Below are 18,154 nucleotides of genomic sequence, written 5' to 3'. Positions count from 1 at the left end.
GAAAGATCTAAAATTGACACCCTAACATCACAATTAAAAGAACTAGAGAAGCAAGAGCAAACACATTCAAAAGCTAGCAGAAGGCAAGAAATAACTAAGATCAGAGCAGAACTGAAGGAAATAGAGACACAAAAAACCCTTCAAAAAATCAATGAATCCAGGAGCTGGTTTTTTGAAAAGATCAACAAAATTGATAGACCGCTAGCAAGACAAAGAAGAAAAGAGAGAAGAATCAAATAGACGCAATAAAAAATGACAAAGGGGATATCACCACCGATCCCACAGAAATACAAACTACCATCAGAGAATACTATAAACACCTCTATGCAAATAAACTAGGAAATCTAGAAGAAATGGATAAATTCCTGGACACATACACCCTCCCAAGACTAAAGCAGGAAGAAGTTGAATCTCTGAATAGACCAATAACAGGATCTGAAATTGAGGCAATAATTAATAGCTTACCAACCAAAAAAAGTCCAGGACCAGATGGATTCACAGCCCAATTCTACCAGAGGTACAAGGAGGAGCTGGTATCATTCCTTCTGAAACTATTCCAATCAATAGAAAAAGAGGGAATCCTCCCTAACTCATTTTATGAGGCCAGCATCATCCTGCTACCAAAGCCTGGCAGAGACACAACAAAAAAAGAGAATTTTAGACCAATATCCTTGAGGAACATTGATGCAAAAATCCTCAATAAAATACTGGCAAACCGAATCCAGCAACACATCAAAAAGCTTATCCACCATGATCAAGTGGGCTTCATCCCTGGGATGCAAGGCTGGTTCAACATACGAAAATCAATAAACATAATCCAGCATATCAACAGAACCAAAGACAAAAACCACGTGATTATCTCAATAGATGCAGAAAAGGCCTTTGACAAAATTCAACAATGCTTCAGGCTAAAAACTCTCAATAAATTAGGTATTGATGGGACGTATCTCAAAATAATAAGAGCTATCTATGACAAACCCACAGCCAATATCATACTGAATGGCCACAAACTGGAAGCATTCCCTTTGAAAACTGGCACAAGACAGGGATGCCCTCTCTCACCACTCCTATTCAACATAGTGTTGGAAGTTCTGGTCAGGGCAATCAGGCAGGAGAAGGAAATAAAGGGCATTCATTTAGGAAAAGAGGAAGTCAAATTGTCCCTCTTTGCAGATGACATGATTGAATATCTAGAAAACCCCATTGTCGCAGCCCAAAATCTCCTTAAGCTGATAAGCAACTTCAGCAAAGTCTCAGGATACAAAATCAGTGTGCAAAAATCACAAGCATTCTTATACACCAATAACAGACAGAGAGCCAAATCATGAGTGAACTCCCATTCACAATTGCTTCAAAGAGAATAAAATACCTAGGAATCCAACTTAAAAGAGATGTGAAGGATCTCTTCAAGGAGAACTACAAACCACTGCTCAATGAAATAAAAGAGGATACAAGCAAATGGAAGAACATTCCATGCTTATGGATAGGAAGAATCAATATCTTGAAAATGGTCATACTGCCCAAGGTAATTTATAGATTCAATGCCATCCCCATCAAGCTACCAATGACTTTCTTCACAGAATTGGAGAAAACTACTTTAAAGTTCATATGGAACCAAAAAAGAGCCTGCATCGCCAAGTCAGTCCTAAGCCAAAAGAACAAAGCTGGAGGCATCATGCTACCTGACTTCAAACTATACTACAAGGCTACAGTAACCAAAACAGCATGGTACTGATACCAAAACAGAGATATAGACCAATGGAACAGAACAGAGCCCTCAGAAATAATGTCACATATCTACAACTATCTGATCTTTGACAAACCTGACAAAAATAAGAAATGAGGAAAGGATTCCCTATTTAATAAATGGTGCTGGGAAAACTGGCTAGCCATATGTAGAAAGCTGAAACTGGATCCCTTCCTTACACCTTATACAAAAATTAATTTGAGATGGATTAAAGACTTAAATGTTAGACCTAAAACCATAAAAACCCTAGAAGAAAACCTAGGCAATACCATTCAGGACATAGGCATGGGCAAGGACTTCATGTCTAAAACACCAAAAGCAATGGCAACAAAAGCCAAAATTGACAAATGGAATCTAATTAAACTAAAGAGCTTCTGCACAGCAAAAGAAACTACCATCAGAGTGAACAGGCAACCTACAGAATGGGAGAAAATTTTTGCAACCTACTCATCTGACAAAGGGCTAATATCCAGAATCTACAAAGAATTCAAACAAATTTACAAGAAAAAAACAACCCCATCAACAAGTGGGCAAAGGATATGAACAGACACTTCTCAAAAGAAGTCATTTATGCAGCCAAAAAACACATGCAAAAATGTTCATCATCACTGGCCATCAGAGAAATGCAAATCAAAACCACAATGAGATACCATCTCACACTAGTTAGAATGGCGATCATTAAAAAGTCAGGAAACAACAGGTGCTGGAGAGGTTGTGGAGAAATAGGAACACTTTTACACTGTTGGTGGGACTGTAAACTACTTCAACCATTGTGGAAGTCAGTGTGGCGATTCCTCAGGGATCTAGAACTAGAAATACCATTTGACCCAGCCATCCCATTACTGAGTATATACCCAAAGGATTATAAATCATGCTGCTATAAAGACACATGCACATGTATGTTTATTGCGGCACTATTGACAATAGTCACTGTTGACTTGGAACCAACCCAAATGTCCAACAATGATAGACTGGATTAAGAAAATGTGACACATATACACCATGGAATACTATGCAGCCATAAAAAATGATGAGTTCGTGTCCTTTGTAGGGACATGGATGAAGCTGGAAACCATCATTCTCAGCAAACTATCACAAGGACAAAAAACCAAACACCGCATGTTCTCACTGACAGGTGGGAATTGAACAATTTGAGAACACATGGACACAGGGCAACATCACACACCGGGGACTGTTGTGGGGTCGGGGGAGAGGGGAGGGATAGCATTAGGAGATATACCTAATGCTAAATGATGAGTTAATGGGTGCAGCACACCAACATGGCACATGTATACATATGTAACAAACCTGCACGTTGTGCACATGTACCCTAAAACTTAAAGTATAATAATAATAAAATTAAAAAAGAAAAAAAGAAATCAAATGCTGGCTAATGGCTGGAGTATCTAAACCTCCCTGGTGCTTTGCCTGCAATCAGAGATTGCATCCATCCATCATGCTTTGTGATTCAAATAGCTGGAATTTCTATAAGCTTATTTAACTGAGACTTGATATTTTTATACTCAATTGTGCTTTGAAGATTAGAAATCTGTTGAAACAGTTCTAACATCGTTATAAACATTATTATTTATTCAACAAATGTTTATTTGGTACCTATTGTTCCAAGTGCTAGAAATGTTACAGTAAAGAAAACAAAAATCCTTGCCCTTACAGAATTTAACTTATGGACAATGACACATTTTTTAAAAGTTAGATTATCCACTGGTTTCCTTCGTTTTCTTCTTACATTATGCGTTAATGCATAAGTGAAACTCTAGTTTCCCCTAAAGTGTTCTGTGGCACTTGTCTTCATAATTCACTATAAATCTTTTAAAATGTGAAGTCACTTGATCTTAAGCCTTTATACTTGGCAGTGAGATAGACCTTAATACTTCCAGTTTCATCAGAAAAATATAAGGATATGCTTGTTCTGATTCAGTCTGTTATCTGTTTATGTTAGAAGTTACAAAAACAAAGTGACAAGCACTAATGACAGCTTTACACAAAGGTGTAAAGTAGTGTCCATATCAGATCTATATTTTGTCTCTTCCCCCTTTCCTTTTTGCCCTCTCATTAATTGTTGGTGACCCTTTCAGGAATAATTTTAGTGTGTTTACATCTTAAATCGTTGAATTACTTACACATCCTTTCACCTTATATTACTATCAAAAACGGATATTTTTTAAAACTATTCCCGACTGCAAGATTATCCTTTTGGTCATGAAAGTGTGACCTGCAATGGTCCAAGCAAAATTTTGAACATAGTTATCGATGCATAATGTCTTTATAGATAGCAATTAAGTAAAAATATTAAGTCTAATTAAGCAATTGTTTAAGTTACACAAGTCTCATGAAGTGCATTGGGAAACTTTCTGCTTTTTCTCTTCTTTGAAAGGGCTTGTATAGATGAGAATTACCTGTCCCTTGATTGATTGTTTTTTTTTCTTTTTTGAGACAAAGTCTTGCTCCATCACCCAGCCTGGAGTGCAGCGGTGCAATCTTGGCTCCCTGCAACCTCCAATCCCCAGGTTTAAGCAATTCTTGTGCCTCAGCCTCCTAAGTAGCTGGGACTACAGGCATGTGTCACCACCCCCGGCCAATTTTTGTATTTTTAACAGAGATGGAGTTTCACCATGTTGGCCAGACTGGTCATGAACTCCTAGCCTCAAGTGGTCTGCCGGCCTCAGCCTCCCAAAGTGCCGGAATTACAGGCATGAGCCACCACACCCAGCCCTACCTGTTCCTTGAATGTTAAGTAAAATTCACTTGTAAACTGGGCCTGGTATTTTCCTTGTGGAAAGATTTTAAACTACTGATTTGGTCTCTCCAAAGTTTTAAATTTAGATTGTTTCTTAGTGGGTTTTGATTATTTTTTTCCATTTTTATATTGGCTATTAAAAATGTAGGGGAGCTCCTGTCTTTCAGTTTCGCTTCATCTAAACTAGAACCTACCATCAAAATTGTTATTTCAATACGATGTGTGATTCATATTTGGAACACAGTTTTAGAAATGCTTTTTGAAAGTAACTTTAAATAAAATATTGTGATACAGTTAATGAAGATCATTTTATTTTGTCATAGGAGGAACCAAATCAGATGAAAAAGTGGACTTGAGCAAGGACAAAAAATTAGCCCAATTTAACAACTGGTTTACATGGTGTCATAATTGCAGGCACGGTGGACATGCTGGACATATGCTTAGTTGGTTCAGGTAATCAGCACATTTCTTCTTTGATAGGCTTGGAGTTATGGGGGATAACACAGATTGCTTCTAAATAGTTTGGGTTTATCTATTAGCATTTAGCCAAAGTATGAATTTTATTTTTTACTGTCACTCATGTTAACAAAGGTGGTATGAACATGTCATCATTAGATATCCTATGTAACCTTAAATTATAAAGGTAATACTTATGTCAGAACTAATTTAAGTGTTTTGTATGAGTTAAATGTTTGAATAACATTATTTAGCTTTATTAGGGGAGAGGATATGTTTACAGTTTTTACACTGAATATGCTGTAATTTACCATGCAATTGAATTACTAATGAAATGATAAAAAAGCATATCATACTGCTGCCTCAGTTCTCTTCTAAGTAAGCTTTTTATGTAGTCACGCAATTGAGACTGTCAAGACATATTTGAATTTTATTTTGAATGGTGCCAGTGGCCCTGTGCTCCTGATTGATACAGCATTTATACCCAATTTGTCTCACTAGCTAATTTAAACTCTGAGCACATCCCTGTCACCTTCGCAACTATAAATGAAATATCTTGCCATATATGTAGAAAGTAAAAGGTATGTATTTCTTAACTTCTCCCTAAAGTTCAGCTTGGCAGTAATTTATAATTTGATGCTTTTGATGCTTTTTTTCTCTGGGTTTTAGTTTCTATATTTTTCCAAATGCCATTTTGAAAAGTTGCATTATAGATAGATATAAGTAAACAGGTGGGCACAGTGGTGCACACCTGTAGTCCCAGCTACTCAACAAGCTGAGGCAGGAGGATCGCTTGAGCCCAGAAGTGTGAGTACAGCCTGGGCAATATAGCGAGACGCTGTCTCTTAAAAAAAAAAAGACTTAAATAAATATATGTATGTCTAATTTGGATTTTTAACTGTTATTTGACCTATTTTTTTAGGGACCATGCAGAGTGCCCTGTGTCTGCATGCACGTGTAAATGTATGCAGTTGGATACAACAGGGAATCTGGTACCTGCAGAGACTGTCCAGCCATAAAATGTTATCACCTTAAGAGAAACCTTCAAGTGTGGAACTTTCTAATAGGTGTCCTTCATAGCTCAGAAACATACCTCAGAACAAGTCATTCATGACTTACCTGTAATGGGAAAATAAATCATTCTATCAGATCAGCAGTTTTGATATTTGAGTGATTTTGATGTGCTTCACAGAGACAAATGCTGCTGAAATAAACATCAAAGTATAGACATGAGTTCTGTTCAGCAGGTTGAAAAGTCTACTTTAGAAAAACTTTCTAAGTTTTGGTTGAAATTATGAACACTCTACAAGCAGAATTTCTGGAAGAGCCAAGAACAGACTTTGAGCCTATATCTTCAAAGCTGAAACTGGATATCTTTCAATAAAATATGTGCACTTTTAAAATAAAATGACTAATTATATGATTCAGACAATAGTTTTAAGTTCAGCTGTGCTTAGATTTCTTTCAGATTAATTTAAAGTTACAGATTTTTACTTTTAGAATTGCAGAGCCCCTATCCCACACTGGAGAATATTTTTTATTACTGTCTGTTATATATATGTGTGTATGTGTGTGTGTATATTTATATGTGTGTATGTATAAATATGTATTTTTTAAAGGAGCCTTTTCCCTCATTTACTTTGATTTTAAGATAAGCAATCTTTTGGCATAGACATTATCGTCTTCCTAGAAAAGCCAAGATGAAGAATCTTATCTTATAACTTTTTCTCTTCAGAAGAGAAAAACATGTACCATTTCAGGTGAACATACAAAATTTTCACTTTGTACCTTTTGCTTTCCAATGTCCTGATTTGTCTTCAAAGGTTTTTCTCCATATTAATTTGTCATCTTATCCTCATCACCTGAGAACATTTTACTGCATACAAAGTCTATGCAAGATTATGTGTAACTAGCCATTTAGTGTAATCTATGTCAGTGTTTCTGTGCTGTCAAATTCCGTCCTGATTTGGAATACCATACCTTATTCTTTCCAAGGTAGACTAGGAAGTGTTGAGGAAATAGGGTCACTTCAGCGACCACTTTAGATGTAAGTTTTTAAATGTAAGTGTTACTGGGGCTAAGTCAGGGACTTTATTTAAAAAATTTTTTTTTCTCATTTCATAGCTAGATAGTTGTAAGAGAAATACAAAGAATTTACAAGATGCTTCTCTGTCATCTGCCATATGCAGAGGGACTGAACTAGGAATTTTGTAGTTGAAGCTGTGTTCATAAAGAGCAAACCTAATTTTATTTTATAGATTTTGGAGAAATAAAACTGAAGAATTTTAAGAGCTTTCGTATTAGCAATTTTGCCTTATAAAAACAGATTTGTCAGATTAGTTTGAGGTGTAACCTAAATATTAAAAGTAGATTAAATTTATTTTTTACCTTGAGTATCTGATACATAAAACCCTTTTCTAGGAAAACGTTGGGAGTAGTACATATCTACTCTAAATGTCTCACCTACATGACAGTCTTTTCAAATGAAAGACATGGGAATTGCAATTTTTTTTTAAAGATTGCTATTAAGGGTACTTTTTCCAGCCTTCATTTGAGTAAATCTTAATTGATTTCATTTTATTAACATATACCCTTTACCTTTAATATTTCATTTGAAGTGTTCCTTTCAAATTTACTGTCTTAAATATGAAAGTCAGCTTTAAGTAATGTCAGACTCATACATTTTCATTCTCATTAGCTAAAGTAAAATATAAAATTATTGAATTTATCTGAAATAGTTACAGGTTTTGGAAATACAGTATAAAACATGAATGTAAAGTCTATTATCTAATATGCTTACTTGTAATCCTAATATATGAGGGTGACATTTTTAAGATTGTGTGTATGTGTCAGCCTCTAAAATGTTTTCTGTGAAGCCCAAACATGCAATTTATGTCTCTGGTGTCTGTTTTGCATTTCAGTGTGCGTGGACAATGAAGGTAGATTCAAATTATTTTCTCAGTTTTATCACTAAGTCACTGGTATTTGGTTTTATAAACTCAACAAGATACTTTACCTAAACATGATCAATAGACAAGTTTAATAAAAATGTTTTTATTATTTTTAAAAGATTGAATAAATCTGGGTTGAAGTCATTGTATCTAATCAAGAAATTATGATTCCTTTACAAATAACCCACGTGAAGTAATATTGGTACTTATTTTGATGACAGACTTCATACTTAATATTAGAAGTAACATTCCTTTTAGGCTCTGTTTTTCAATTTAACCCACTTTCCAGAATAGTTATTATCCTTTAAAATGGTATATTTTAAAAGTAGCTTCCCATTGTCAATGCTTCACTTAGTAAGTATTTAAAAGAATGTAGTTCTGCATTTTATTAGATGACTCAATTTCAGTCATTCATTTGACTGCAAGTAGTTAAAGCATGGTCTTTAAAACATAAATTATAATCCTAGCCTCGGGATCTTTGGTAAGTTACTTGCCCTTTTTGAGCTTCAGTTTCTTCATATGTTAAAAGAAAGATACAGAAATACCTACCTCATAGAGTGTGGGAGTATTAGGTGATGCAATAACCATGAAGTGCCATATCCCTGTCACATAGTGCTCTATAAATGGTAGTGATTAGCAGTCATTGTTACCTTCATTTTCATAGATTGCTCATGTATCAGTACTTTTTCAATGAATACAGTATAATTTTAACAAAGAATCTACATTTGTCTCAAGAATGAAAATTTCCTTGGTGTGAGTTAGGTGAAATAGATTTTTTTAAAAAGAATGAAAATTCCCAGTAATAGTTATACTCCAAATGTAGGGTAAACAAAAGTAGCTAAGTCCTGTCTCAAAAGAAAAATGCCATAATTTGGATAAATTTGGAGTATTACTGTTTTTGCTGCATGCAAAAATCCTCCAAATGACCTCCTAAGAGTTAAATGTGATATAAAAATGAACCCAGAGGAAAAAATTATGGTGAATTTAACAACTGACTATTGAAAACTTTAAGTTTTTATATCTGTTCTCAACTCTTAATTTAATTACGTTTAAATTGAACTCCCTAACCTGGATACTTGGAGAAAGTATCCAAGATTATTCTGTGTACTTTTTCTGCCATTCTGTTACACTTGATGTTCATTTGAATTATAATGTTGGGGTGGTAGTGATAATTTCAAAAGTATACCGTGAGACTTGCTCTCCCGGAATAGCCATAATTAAAGCTAGTGGGCACAATTTCTGACATCTGCTCAGACAGGCATCAGAGAGGTAGGAGACACATATTTGGGTCAATATTTTGTATCAAGTCTAGTGACCCACATCACAATGACAGAAACAGGCCTTGCTAGATAGCAGCTCCCCTGTCCGCTACTCACTCCTTCTATTACATCATCTGCCAGTTTTCTCTCCTACCTGAAAATGTTGTAGGTTACTTTGTTGATTATAACAAGTAGCACTTTACAAATATATTAATTTTTATAAAATACTACTCTTCCCAGAGTACAGAGAGAGAAGGAAAGCTTCCCAAGGTTTTTAAAAGCTAACAACCCAGGTGTCAAATTAACACAAATTTAACATGATAAAGTCACAAGTAAAATTAGCGTCAAATGCAGCAGTATATAAATTACTGTTAATGCCTTTTATGTGCCAGATGCCAAGCACATTATCTTGTTTTTGCAATAAACCTATGAGGCAGTTACGCCATTATTGTCCCCGTTCTGTAAATGAGGCAACTCAGGCATAGGGACGTCAGGTCACTTGTCTTAGGTTACATGAGTAGCAAATACAGCCAAGACAGATTCCAGTAGTCTTGACCTCCTAATCTGCCCTTTTAATTTCTGTTTTCCGCTTCTGTGTACTACTTTGTAGGTTATGTATGTAACAGAATGATTCACTCCGACAAAGAAGGGTTTATTCCAAGAATTAAATACTGGGTAATATTTTAATTATGTTTAGTATTAATACACCAAAAGAGAACCACGTCAATAGCTCTTTGGATGTACAAAGCACTTGATAAAATTAAAAAATTGATCTCAATTTGTTTTTGAGGTTAGTTTTTATGCAAAGGAAATGTTTTCTCTCCATTTTCTCCCCTCCTGTATTTCTATTCTAGAAATACTAGAATCCTTAAGAAGTGGATGCTGTTGTCACTGGTTCTGCACATGGCAATGAAAAAGAAGAAAGCAAAAGGCACACATTTGCTTCTTTTCCAAGTCATCAAAATTTGATATGGCAAAAATCATAAATAGTTACAAGGCAAACAAATTGATAAACTACAACATTTATGGCAAATTGCCTTAATTCAGAAAGGACATTTTCAAAGCCGAAGAAAAAACAATCAGTAGATAGTATCAATCAGAGACTTGTGCAAGCAAAATAGAATGGCTGACAAATAAATGTTAAATCAGTAACATGCTGATTAAAAAGTAGAATACTGTTCACCTGACTGCATAGATTTAAAATAATAGGCATTTTCATGGATGTGGGAAGGAAACATTCTGAGATAACAGCTAATGAGAGTTTAAGTCTTGAGGACAGGTAAACTGTATTAATCAGAAGCCGTAAAAAGGTTCATACCCTTTGACATAGTATGCTGGGAATATTTTCTGAGGGATCGATTGCATAATTGCACAAAGATGTATATTTTTGTGATACGGTTCTACACAGTATTGTTTATAATAAAAACTTGGAAACCTAAATGTCCAATAATAGAAAAGAATAAAATATTGTATATACATACAGTGGGTAACTAAGAAATGATTCAATTAGTATAGATATTTTCATTGACAAAGGTTTCTTAATATATTGGTAAGTGAAAGGAAAGGGAAGTTTTAGGATAGTATATCTAGCATATAAATATATTTGTCTGGGATATGGTTAATACAGAAACTTTAACAGTGGCCATCTTTAAAGAGTGGAATTTTGAGTAACATTTTCTTCATATCTGTATCTTTTTTTTCCCAATAATTAATATATAAATAAATGTACATGCATCTCTCTCTCTCCTCTGTCTCTGTCGCGCACACACACACATACACACTATCTATCTATCTATCTATCTATCTATCTATCTATCTATCTATCTATCTATCTATCTATCTATCTATCTATCTATCTATCTATCTATCTATCTATCTATATCTATCTATCTATATATATATACTGGCTCTTAGAAAAGTTATCCATGACCTTGTATCTTGTTACTAAACACAGTGAAACAATCATATGTTAAGATTTATTCTATGAGGTGAAAAAACAGGCTACAAGGTATTACGAAAATTTGGATTGAGATCTAATTGTTTAGAAAGCATTTTCTAGATTTCTTACTCTACACAAGTAATATACAAGAATAACAAGATATAGTCCTCTCAATTCTTCATTACATTTGGAAGTAGTGCATTATGTTCTCCACTTAGCATATTGGGAAATGAATATGTAAAATAATTCTGATTTCCCTGAGCTTAGTGGTACATGATTAATAACTTTATTTCAATATTTTTTCTCCTATATCTTCGTCATGAGATTTCCTGACTCTTTTTTGGCCCTGGGTCTGTGGTGGGAAAGCTGTCCTCCTCTATGTACTGAATTTATGTGATTATTGTCCAGTCTAATCTGGCGTGCACTTTGCTCAGTTCATTTCCAGTAATAGCAGGTTATTTAGGTTTGATGAATTCTAACATGCCTGTGTGTCTTTGCTTCACCAAAACACAGAACCATACCTACGTGTGCTGGACACTGTTAAAGGTTCTGATAAAGGATCGATGGCACCATAGTTGCCTTGGAGGAGTTGTATGTCTAATGGAAGAGGTAGATATAAGCATAGTTTTCAGCAGATTCAAATCTATTAAGCTTAATATTTACAACTGCTACAGCATTTGCATAAAATGAGTATCATTTTAGCATCTCTGCAAGCCAGAAAATGTCTTTAATTTTCTCATTTTGGACTTTAAAAATTATTTTCCAATTAAAAATAATTTGAGGAAATAGAGATTTCCATAACATTTTTCAAAAATGTAATTTTCTTACTCATCTACTAATGGCACAATGTTTTAAAATGCTTTGCTAAAAAGGCAGCTTTAGGATTAAAGGATAATTTATGTAACGTTAGAAACAGCAGCAATAATAATTCAGTAGAGACTTTCATCATTCGATTTATGAAAAGCATATTGCCTTAACATAATTTCTTAACTGGAAATTTAGATGCAGGAATCAAATTAGTCTCTTAAAATATAAAGTCACAAAGACAGGGAAGTCTGGAGGAGGATTGGAAGGGATTAATGTCTCACAACATGAAACAGATATGTATGTAAGAATTCATGCAAACTGTTTATCTTACATCTTTTTATTTAAAGAATTTTAGCTCCATTTACACATAAGAAAGCCTGGAGTTTGAAATAATAGGTGTCCAAATTCATGCTTATCCAGATTTATATCACACTGCAGCCACATATTTTGGTGATGATAGTTAAATAAGTTGCTACTGTGAAATGTAAAGCTAAGTATCCTTTTTAGCACCATGTATTATTTCATAGTAAAAATTTGAATGTTACAAAGTTCCTGTGGTGTTATGTCAAAAAAATATTTTCCTCGTCAATTTGCAAACTTTTATTATGCATTAAGTAGGTATACTTAATATTTGAACAACTATGGATGTGTATCTTTATGGTACATAAATGTTCCCAAAATAGATGAAGATGTGTAATTTATAAAGCAAACATATTCAGCAATGTGACAAATGTGGGAGAAGTATCTCTTGACAAAATAATACTTCTTTAAAAAGTAATATGTTTTATCATTTTAAATCTTCTGATCTTTTTCTTCCATTCTTCAAAAATGGAATGTATGGTCACTTGTCACTCTTAGTACAGATTAGCATTTTTAAACATAGACGGCTTTCTGAAATACATTAAATGCTTTTTGGAAAATTGAGTGTAACTCTTTCAATGAATTTTAAGATACTGTTGGCTTCCAAAAGAGAATACTCCAGACAGGGTACATTTTTCTCTTTTTCTACTGGAAGAACCAGACACAATTTAGAGACAAGTAAGCTGGGGACAGATTTTCAAGGTCATCTGGGAACAACCACTCTTTTAGAAACATTTCATTGTTTTTAAATATATTTTATTGAAATTTGTTACTTCTGTCTTCAGAAAATGTTATATGAATACAGAAAATGTATGTTCCCTATGGGGACCTGGGAAATTAAAAACGTGTATCATCCTGATAAAACATATCTCTTGGGAAAAATTGGCCAAAACAGTTACTCAGTATATCTCCAGGTTTGCATCTTTTACTTCTTGTGTATTCATTTAGAGTCCTCTTCCAGTGTGTGGACCTCTGCAGATTCTAGATAACTTTTCAAATATGCTAGATTTTGAGCTATGTATTTTTTCTCAAGCAGAGACATCTGCGCATAGCGAAAATGAATTCTCAGAGACCAAAATTTGCCAAGCATATGTGACGGAACTGTAGGGAAAAAGGGCATAACTTTAATCTTCAAAGAAGCTTAAAAATAGCTCCACAGTTATTATGCATGAGGCCTGACAATTGACATTTCTCATTTTGGCAGCATTCACCTACAGCACCCTATCAGCAACTGAACACATTCATCTCTGGAATAAATGATTAATGAGCTGCCTATCATTTCCACTCCTTTTGTACCAAGTGGTGGAGGTTTCAGTTGATCATATTGCAGCCATTAACATCATTACTGAAATTGATTCTGCCACTAGAGGATTGTGCTAGGATAATCAATTAGCATTTAAATAAAAGAATTAAGTTATGGCATTAAAAATAACAAAAAGTAATCCCTTCTGAGTCACTGTCAGACCTGGTAAGGTGATTTTGTTTTTTTGCTCATCAGACAGCATCACAAAACCTTAGATCGAGGAAGGAAGCATGGAAGGATTGTTCTTGTTTCAAGAACGACCCTCTAAGATTTCCAAACTTTTTATTAATCACTGTCATGTTCCTTGAAATGCAAATTTACGAAATGCTACAATTTGCATTCAATGGTGACCAATGAAGTTGCCAAATTATTTCCTTCAGACACAAAGTAAAAGAATAGAGTTAGGCATTTTTGAAAGGTCGGAATTTATCCAGAAAGGGGGAAGTTAGAGGAAGGAGATTTACAAATGATACTGAGATACAGCAAAATAAAGCTTTTCTTATATTTCAGCAGGCAGATGTGAGAACGAAGTGATAAGAACATCATCATTTAGATGTCGGGATGATGTGGGCTGCATTTCTAAAACAGATGGCAGATAATGTGGGTCTCCATAGTCCTACAAAAAAGTGACAGATTGTAGTTTTGGTAAAATGATACATCAAGGAAAATGAATGGTACTTGGAATCGGTATTTTAGCATCTCTTTCTGCTCCTGGGACCAAGTTCCTCAAGTTCTCAATATTACTGAGCTTAAACTCCCTCCTCATCTATGTTCATCTTCCAGCATGGCTTTCTCCTATTTCCTCATTGTTTCCTCTCCCTTCCCCTGTTGAATTTCAAATTCAAATATAAACAGTTGGTTTTATCTGCCTCTGAATTAAGATACTACCTTTACTACATTATATTGGTCACCCAATTGAAGTGCATGTGCATTTTCTTCAGAGCTGAGACGCATTGATTATACAATGAAATGGAGCTATCACAGGTCCTCAATCCAGCTGCTCTGTCCTATACTTAACATTCTTTCCACAATCTGTTGGTAGTGGTATTGTGACTTTTCATTTCTTTCTGTCTTTGTGAGATTTTAAGAAGAAGCTAACAAAGGCTGCTTTGAGGACTGCTAAGTAGAGGACATTTTTACCTAACATTGATTAATGTAGATAGCTGAGACTTATTTGTATTTTGAAAAATGGGAAGAAAATGGTCATGGTAAGAAGCACTGGGTGATAAGAAAACCACATAGTAACAAGATTTCTACATGTGAGCCAATAGCAAACTTCCTCTATATGTTAAAATTCTCCAGTGAGAAATACAGCAACTCGTTTCAGACACCATGAGATGGACAGGTTAGGCCAAGTTGGGCTTGACCTGGTGGTGAATGACCACACACTTCTTTACTTTTGGCACAAGTGGCTCATCAATCTCCCATTTTCCCCCAGATCTTTTTTCAGCGTAGTATTCTAGGCACCAACTACCAACTGGCCAGTGTTCACCTGTTTGTCATTTTCAGCTTAACTACCAATTTGGACAATTGGAGAGGTATTCGAACCGGATGGTAAAGCTGAAATTAGATCTCAAGTCTCTTGACTGAAGTCTAGTACTCTTATATTTCATAGACAATGAACTGGACCAGATGAATTCTTCTGTTAGTATGATGTATATTATATGAACTTCCAATAATTTTAAAGCTAACTTTTTATTATAAAAATGATACAGGCTCATGGTAAAGTCACTGTGGGAAACAGTATGGTGTTTCTTCAAAAAATTAAAAATAAAATTACCAGCCAGGTGTGGTGGCTCACACCTGTAATCCCAGCACTTGGGGAGGCCATGGTGGGAGGATTGCTTGAGCCTAGGAGTTCGAGACCTGGGCAACACAGCGAGGTCCCAACTCTACAAAAACAAATTTCAAAAATTAGTTGGGCATGGTGGAGCATACCTGTAGTCTTGGCTGAAGCAGAAGGATCACTTGAGCCCAAGAGTTCAAGGCTTCAACAAGCCATGCTTGTGCCAATGCACTCCAGCCTGGGTGACAGAGTGAGACCCTGTCTCAAAAAAAAAGAAAAGAAAAAAAGAAAAAAGAATTACCATATGATCCAGCAGTTACACTTCTGGGTATATACTTAAAATAATTGAAAGCAATTTTTTGAAATGGTCTCAGAGTTATTTGTGTACCAATATTTATAGCAGCATTATTCCCAACAGTTAAAATGTGAAAGCAACTCAAGTGTCCTGGACAGATGAGTAAGGAAAATGTGGTATACATATTCAAAGCAATATTATTCAGCCTTATAAAGAAAGGAGCTGGATATAGTGGCTCACGTCTGAAATCCCAACACTTTGGGTGGCTGAGGTAGGAGGATTGCTTGAGGCCGGGAGTTCAAGAAGAGCCTAGGCAACATAGTGAGATTCCATGTCTACACAAAATACAAAAATGTGCCAGACATGGTGGCACATGCCTGTAGTCTTAGCTACTCAGGAGGCTGAGGTGGGAGGATTGCTTGAACCTGAGAGGTGAAAGCTGCAGTGAGCTATGATCACACCACTGCAATCCAGCCTGAGTGACAGATTAAGACCCTGACAAAAAAAAAAAAAAGGAAATTCTGATACGCTGAAACATGAATAAATTTTGAGGATATTATGCTAATCAAAATAATCTAACCAAAAAAGACAAATACTTTATGATTCCCCCTGTATAAGGTACTTAGACTGGTCAAAATCATAGAAAGAGAAAATAGAAAGGTGGTAGCCAGAGACTAAAGGGGAGGGAATGGGGAGTTACTGTTTAATGGATACTGAGTTTCAGTTTTACACAATGAAATGAGTTTTGGAGATGGATGGTGGTGATAGTTACACATAATTGTGAATGTATTTAATATCTTTGAACTGTATGCTTAAAAATGGTTAAGGTGGTAAATTTTATATTATATGTATTTTGCTACAATAAAAAATTGGGAAAAAATGCAGGCTTATCACAAGAAAAAAAATTACATAAAGTGGAAGTAAATTTCTTCTTAGCAGTTTGCCCCATTATCTTCCTGCTCTATGTGTCACCTCCCTAAACTCCAACTCTCACTTTCTAGGGAAAGCTGCTTTAAACTCTGTATACATGTAAGGAAATGTTCTATACATAAACCACCTCTGGCTGTGTTTCTCTGTGTTCATCTTTGCCTCTCTCTCTTTGCCTGGATAAGATCATACTGCATAAACTCTCCTCTAATGGCTTTTTTCCTATCTAAAATATGTATTTTGAAGAGTTTCCCTTATTAGCCTATATATATCTAATTTTAAAAAACCGACTGAATGGTGTGTGATTAGATGTCTATATCTCCCATTGATAGAAATGTAGGGCATTTCCATTCGTTTTTACAAATGATACTGCAGTAAGCATCTTTGAGTATAAATCTTTGGGTACTTGTGAGTGAGTTAATCTCTCAGGTAAATTAGGTGGAATTATGAGCCAAAAGTTATGTGTATTTTACATTCTGATATTGACAAATAGCCCTCCAAAAGTTGAACTAATTATCTCCCTATAAACTAAATAGCATAGGAAAGTGCCTGTTTTCCCAACACCTTCAACACTTAGCATTTTAAAATTTCTACTTACAGCCATGTAGTAGATGAAAATATTGAAAATATTTTAATTTACATATATTCAATTCTGAATGAGGTTAAACATAGATTTTGTATGACTATTCACTGTTTGTATTTATTTACAATGCACTGCTTGTTTCATTTCCATGCTCAATTTTAATGGTGTTTACTTTGAGGAAAAAAAAATACCTATACAGAAAAGCCCTGCATTATATGTAATTCCCTCTTTCTACACCTTTTCTGCTATAATTCGAAAGTTAGCTTTGGTCAATTTTTTCACTGTCACTGTTTCTTTCCTCCTTCTCCTCCCTTCCTCCCTTCCTCCTTTTCTTTCTTCCTTCCTTGACAGGGTCTTGCTATATTGCCCAGGCTGGAGTGCAGTGGATTTTCACAGGTGTGATCCTAGTGCACTACAGCTTTGAACTCCTGGGCTCCTGTCTCAGCCTCCTTAGCAGCTGGGAGTACAGGTGCATGCCACTGCGCCCAGTGCCTTGTTTCTTTTATGGTAATCATTTCACTTTCAACGTTTAACCAGATTCTCCATACCTCGACAGCAATTAGGGTGAGGAGGACTAATAGTACTGCAAAGGTCCCGATGGTCTTGTTTCAGAGATAATTTTTGTTATAACATTGCTTAGCATATTATGCTTTATAATCTTCTTGTCAGTAACTGTGTGTCCTTGGTATTCATCTTGTTTCTCAGTCATTTCTACTATAGAAAGAATCATATTTTCAAGAATAACAAAATGTCTGATTCCCTGTTTTCAGCATACCTTCATATACTAACAGACCAAATTGACTGGACTTGGCCAATTCAGTTACAATGAATCCTATTGAAAAATGAACCTGGTTTACCTGAGGGCTAACTATTCAGGAACAACTCTTTATCATGAAGACTTTTTAGTTTAATTTTCGAATAGGAAATGTATTCACATGTGTATCAGGTTCTCCAGAGAAGCAGAATGAGTAGGATACACACAC

At 35.1% G+C, this 18,154-nt stretch overlaps 1 protein-coding gene across 5 annotated transcripts in view; it reads left to right on the top strand.

Moving 5' to 3' along the window:
- The window catches only part of MIOS (meiosis regulator for oocyte development), a 46,117-nt gene extending 35,180 nt beyond the window's left edge, over positions 1 to 10,937 (top strand). For 2 of the 5 annotated variants that reach the window (XM_032760803.2, XM_032760813.2), the window contains exons 11-12: positions 4,829 to 4,958; positions 10,026 to 10,937. In XM_032760803.2, coding sequence (XP_032616694.1) covers positions 4,829 to 4,958; positions 10,026 to 10,140 — 245 coding nt within the window. In that variant the 3' untranslated portion in view covers positions 10,141 to 10,937. Of the gene's footprint in view, positions 1 to 4,828; positions 4,959 to 5,462; positions 5,543 to 5,883; positions 8,031 to 10,025 lie in introns of those variants that run through there. The other 3 variants (XM_032760830.2, XM_032760821.2, XR_004371040.2) reach the window with 2 other exon arrangements.
- Positions 10,938 to 18,154: the final 7,217 nt, after the last annotated feature.

This window comes from Hylobates moloch, unplaced genomic scaffold (assembly GCF_009828535.3).
Source record: "Hylobates moloch isolate HMO894 unplaced genomic scaffold, HMol_V3 SCAFFOLD_1, whole genome shotgun sequence".
NCBI lineage: Eukaryota > Metazoa > Chordata > Mammalia > Primates > Hylobatidae > Hylobates > Hylobates moloch.
Note: the sequence above shows the minus strand (reverse complement) of the source record. Positions and strands in the feature narration are given on the sequence as shown.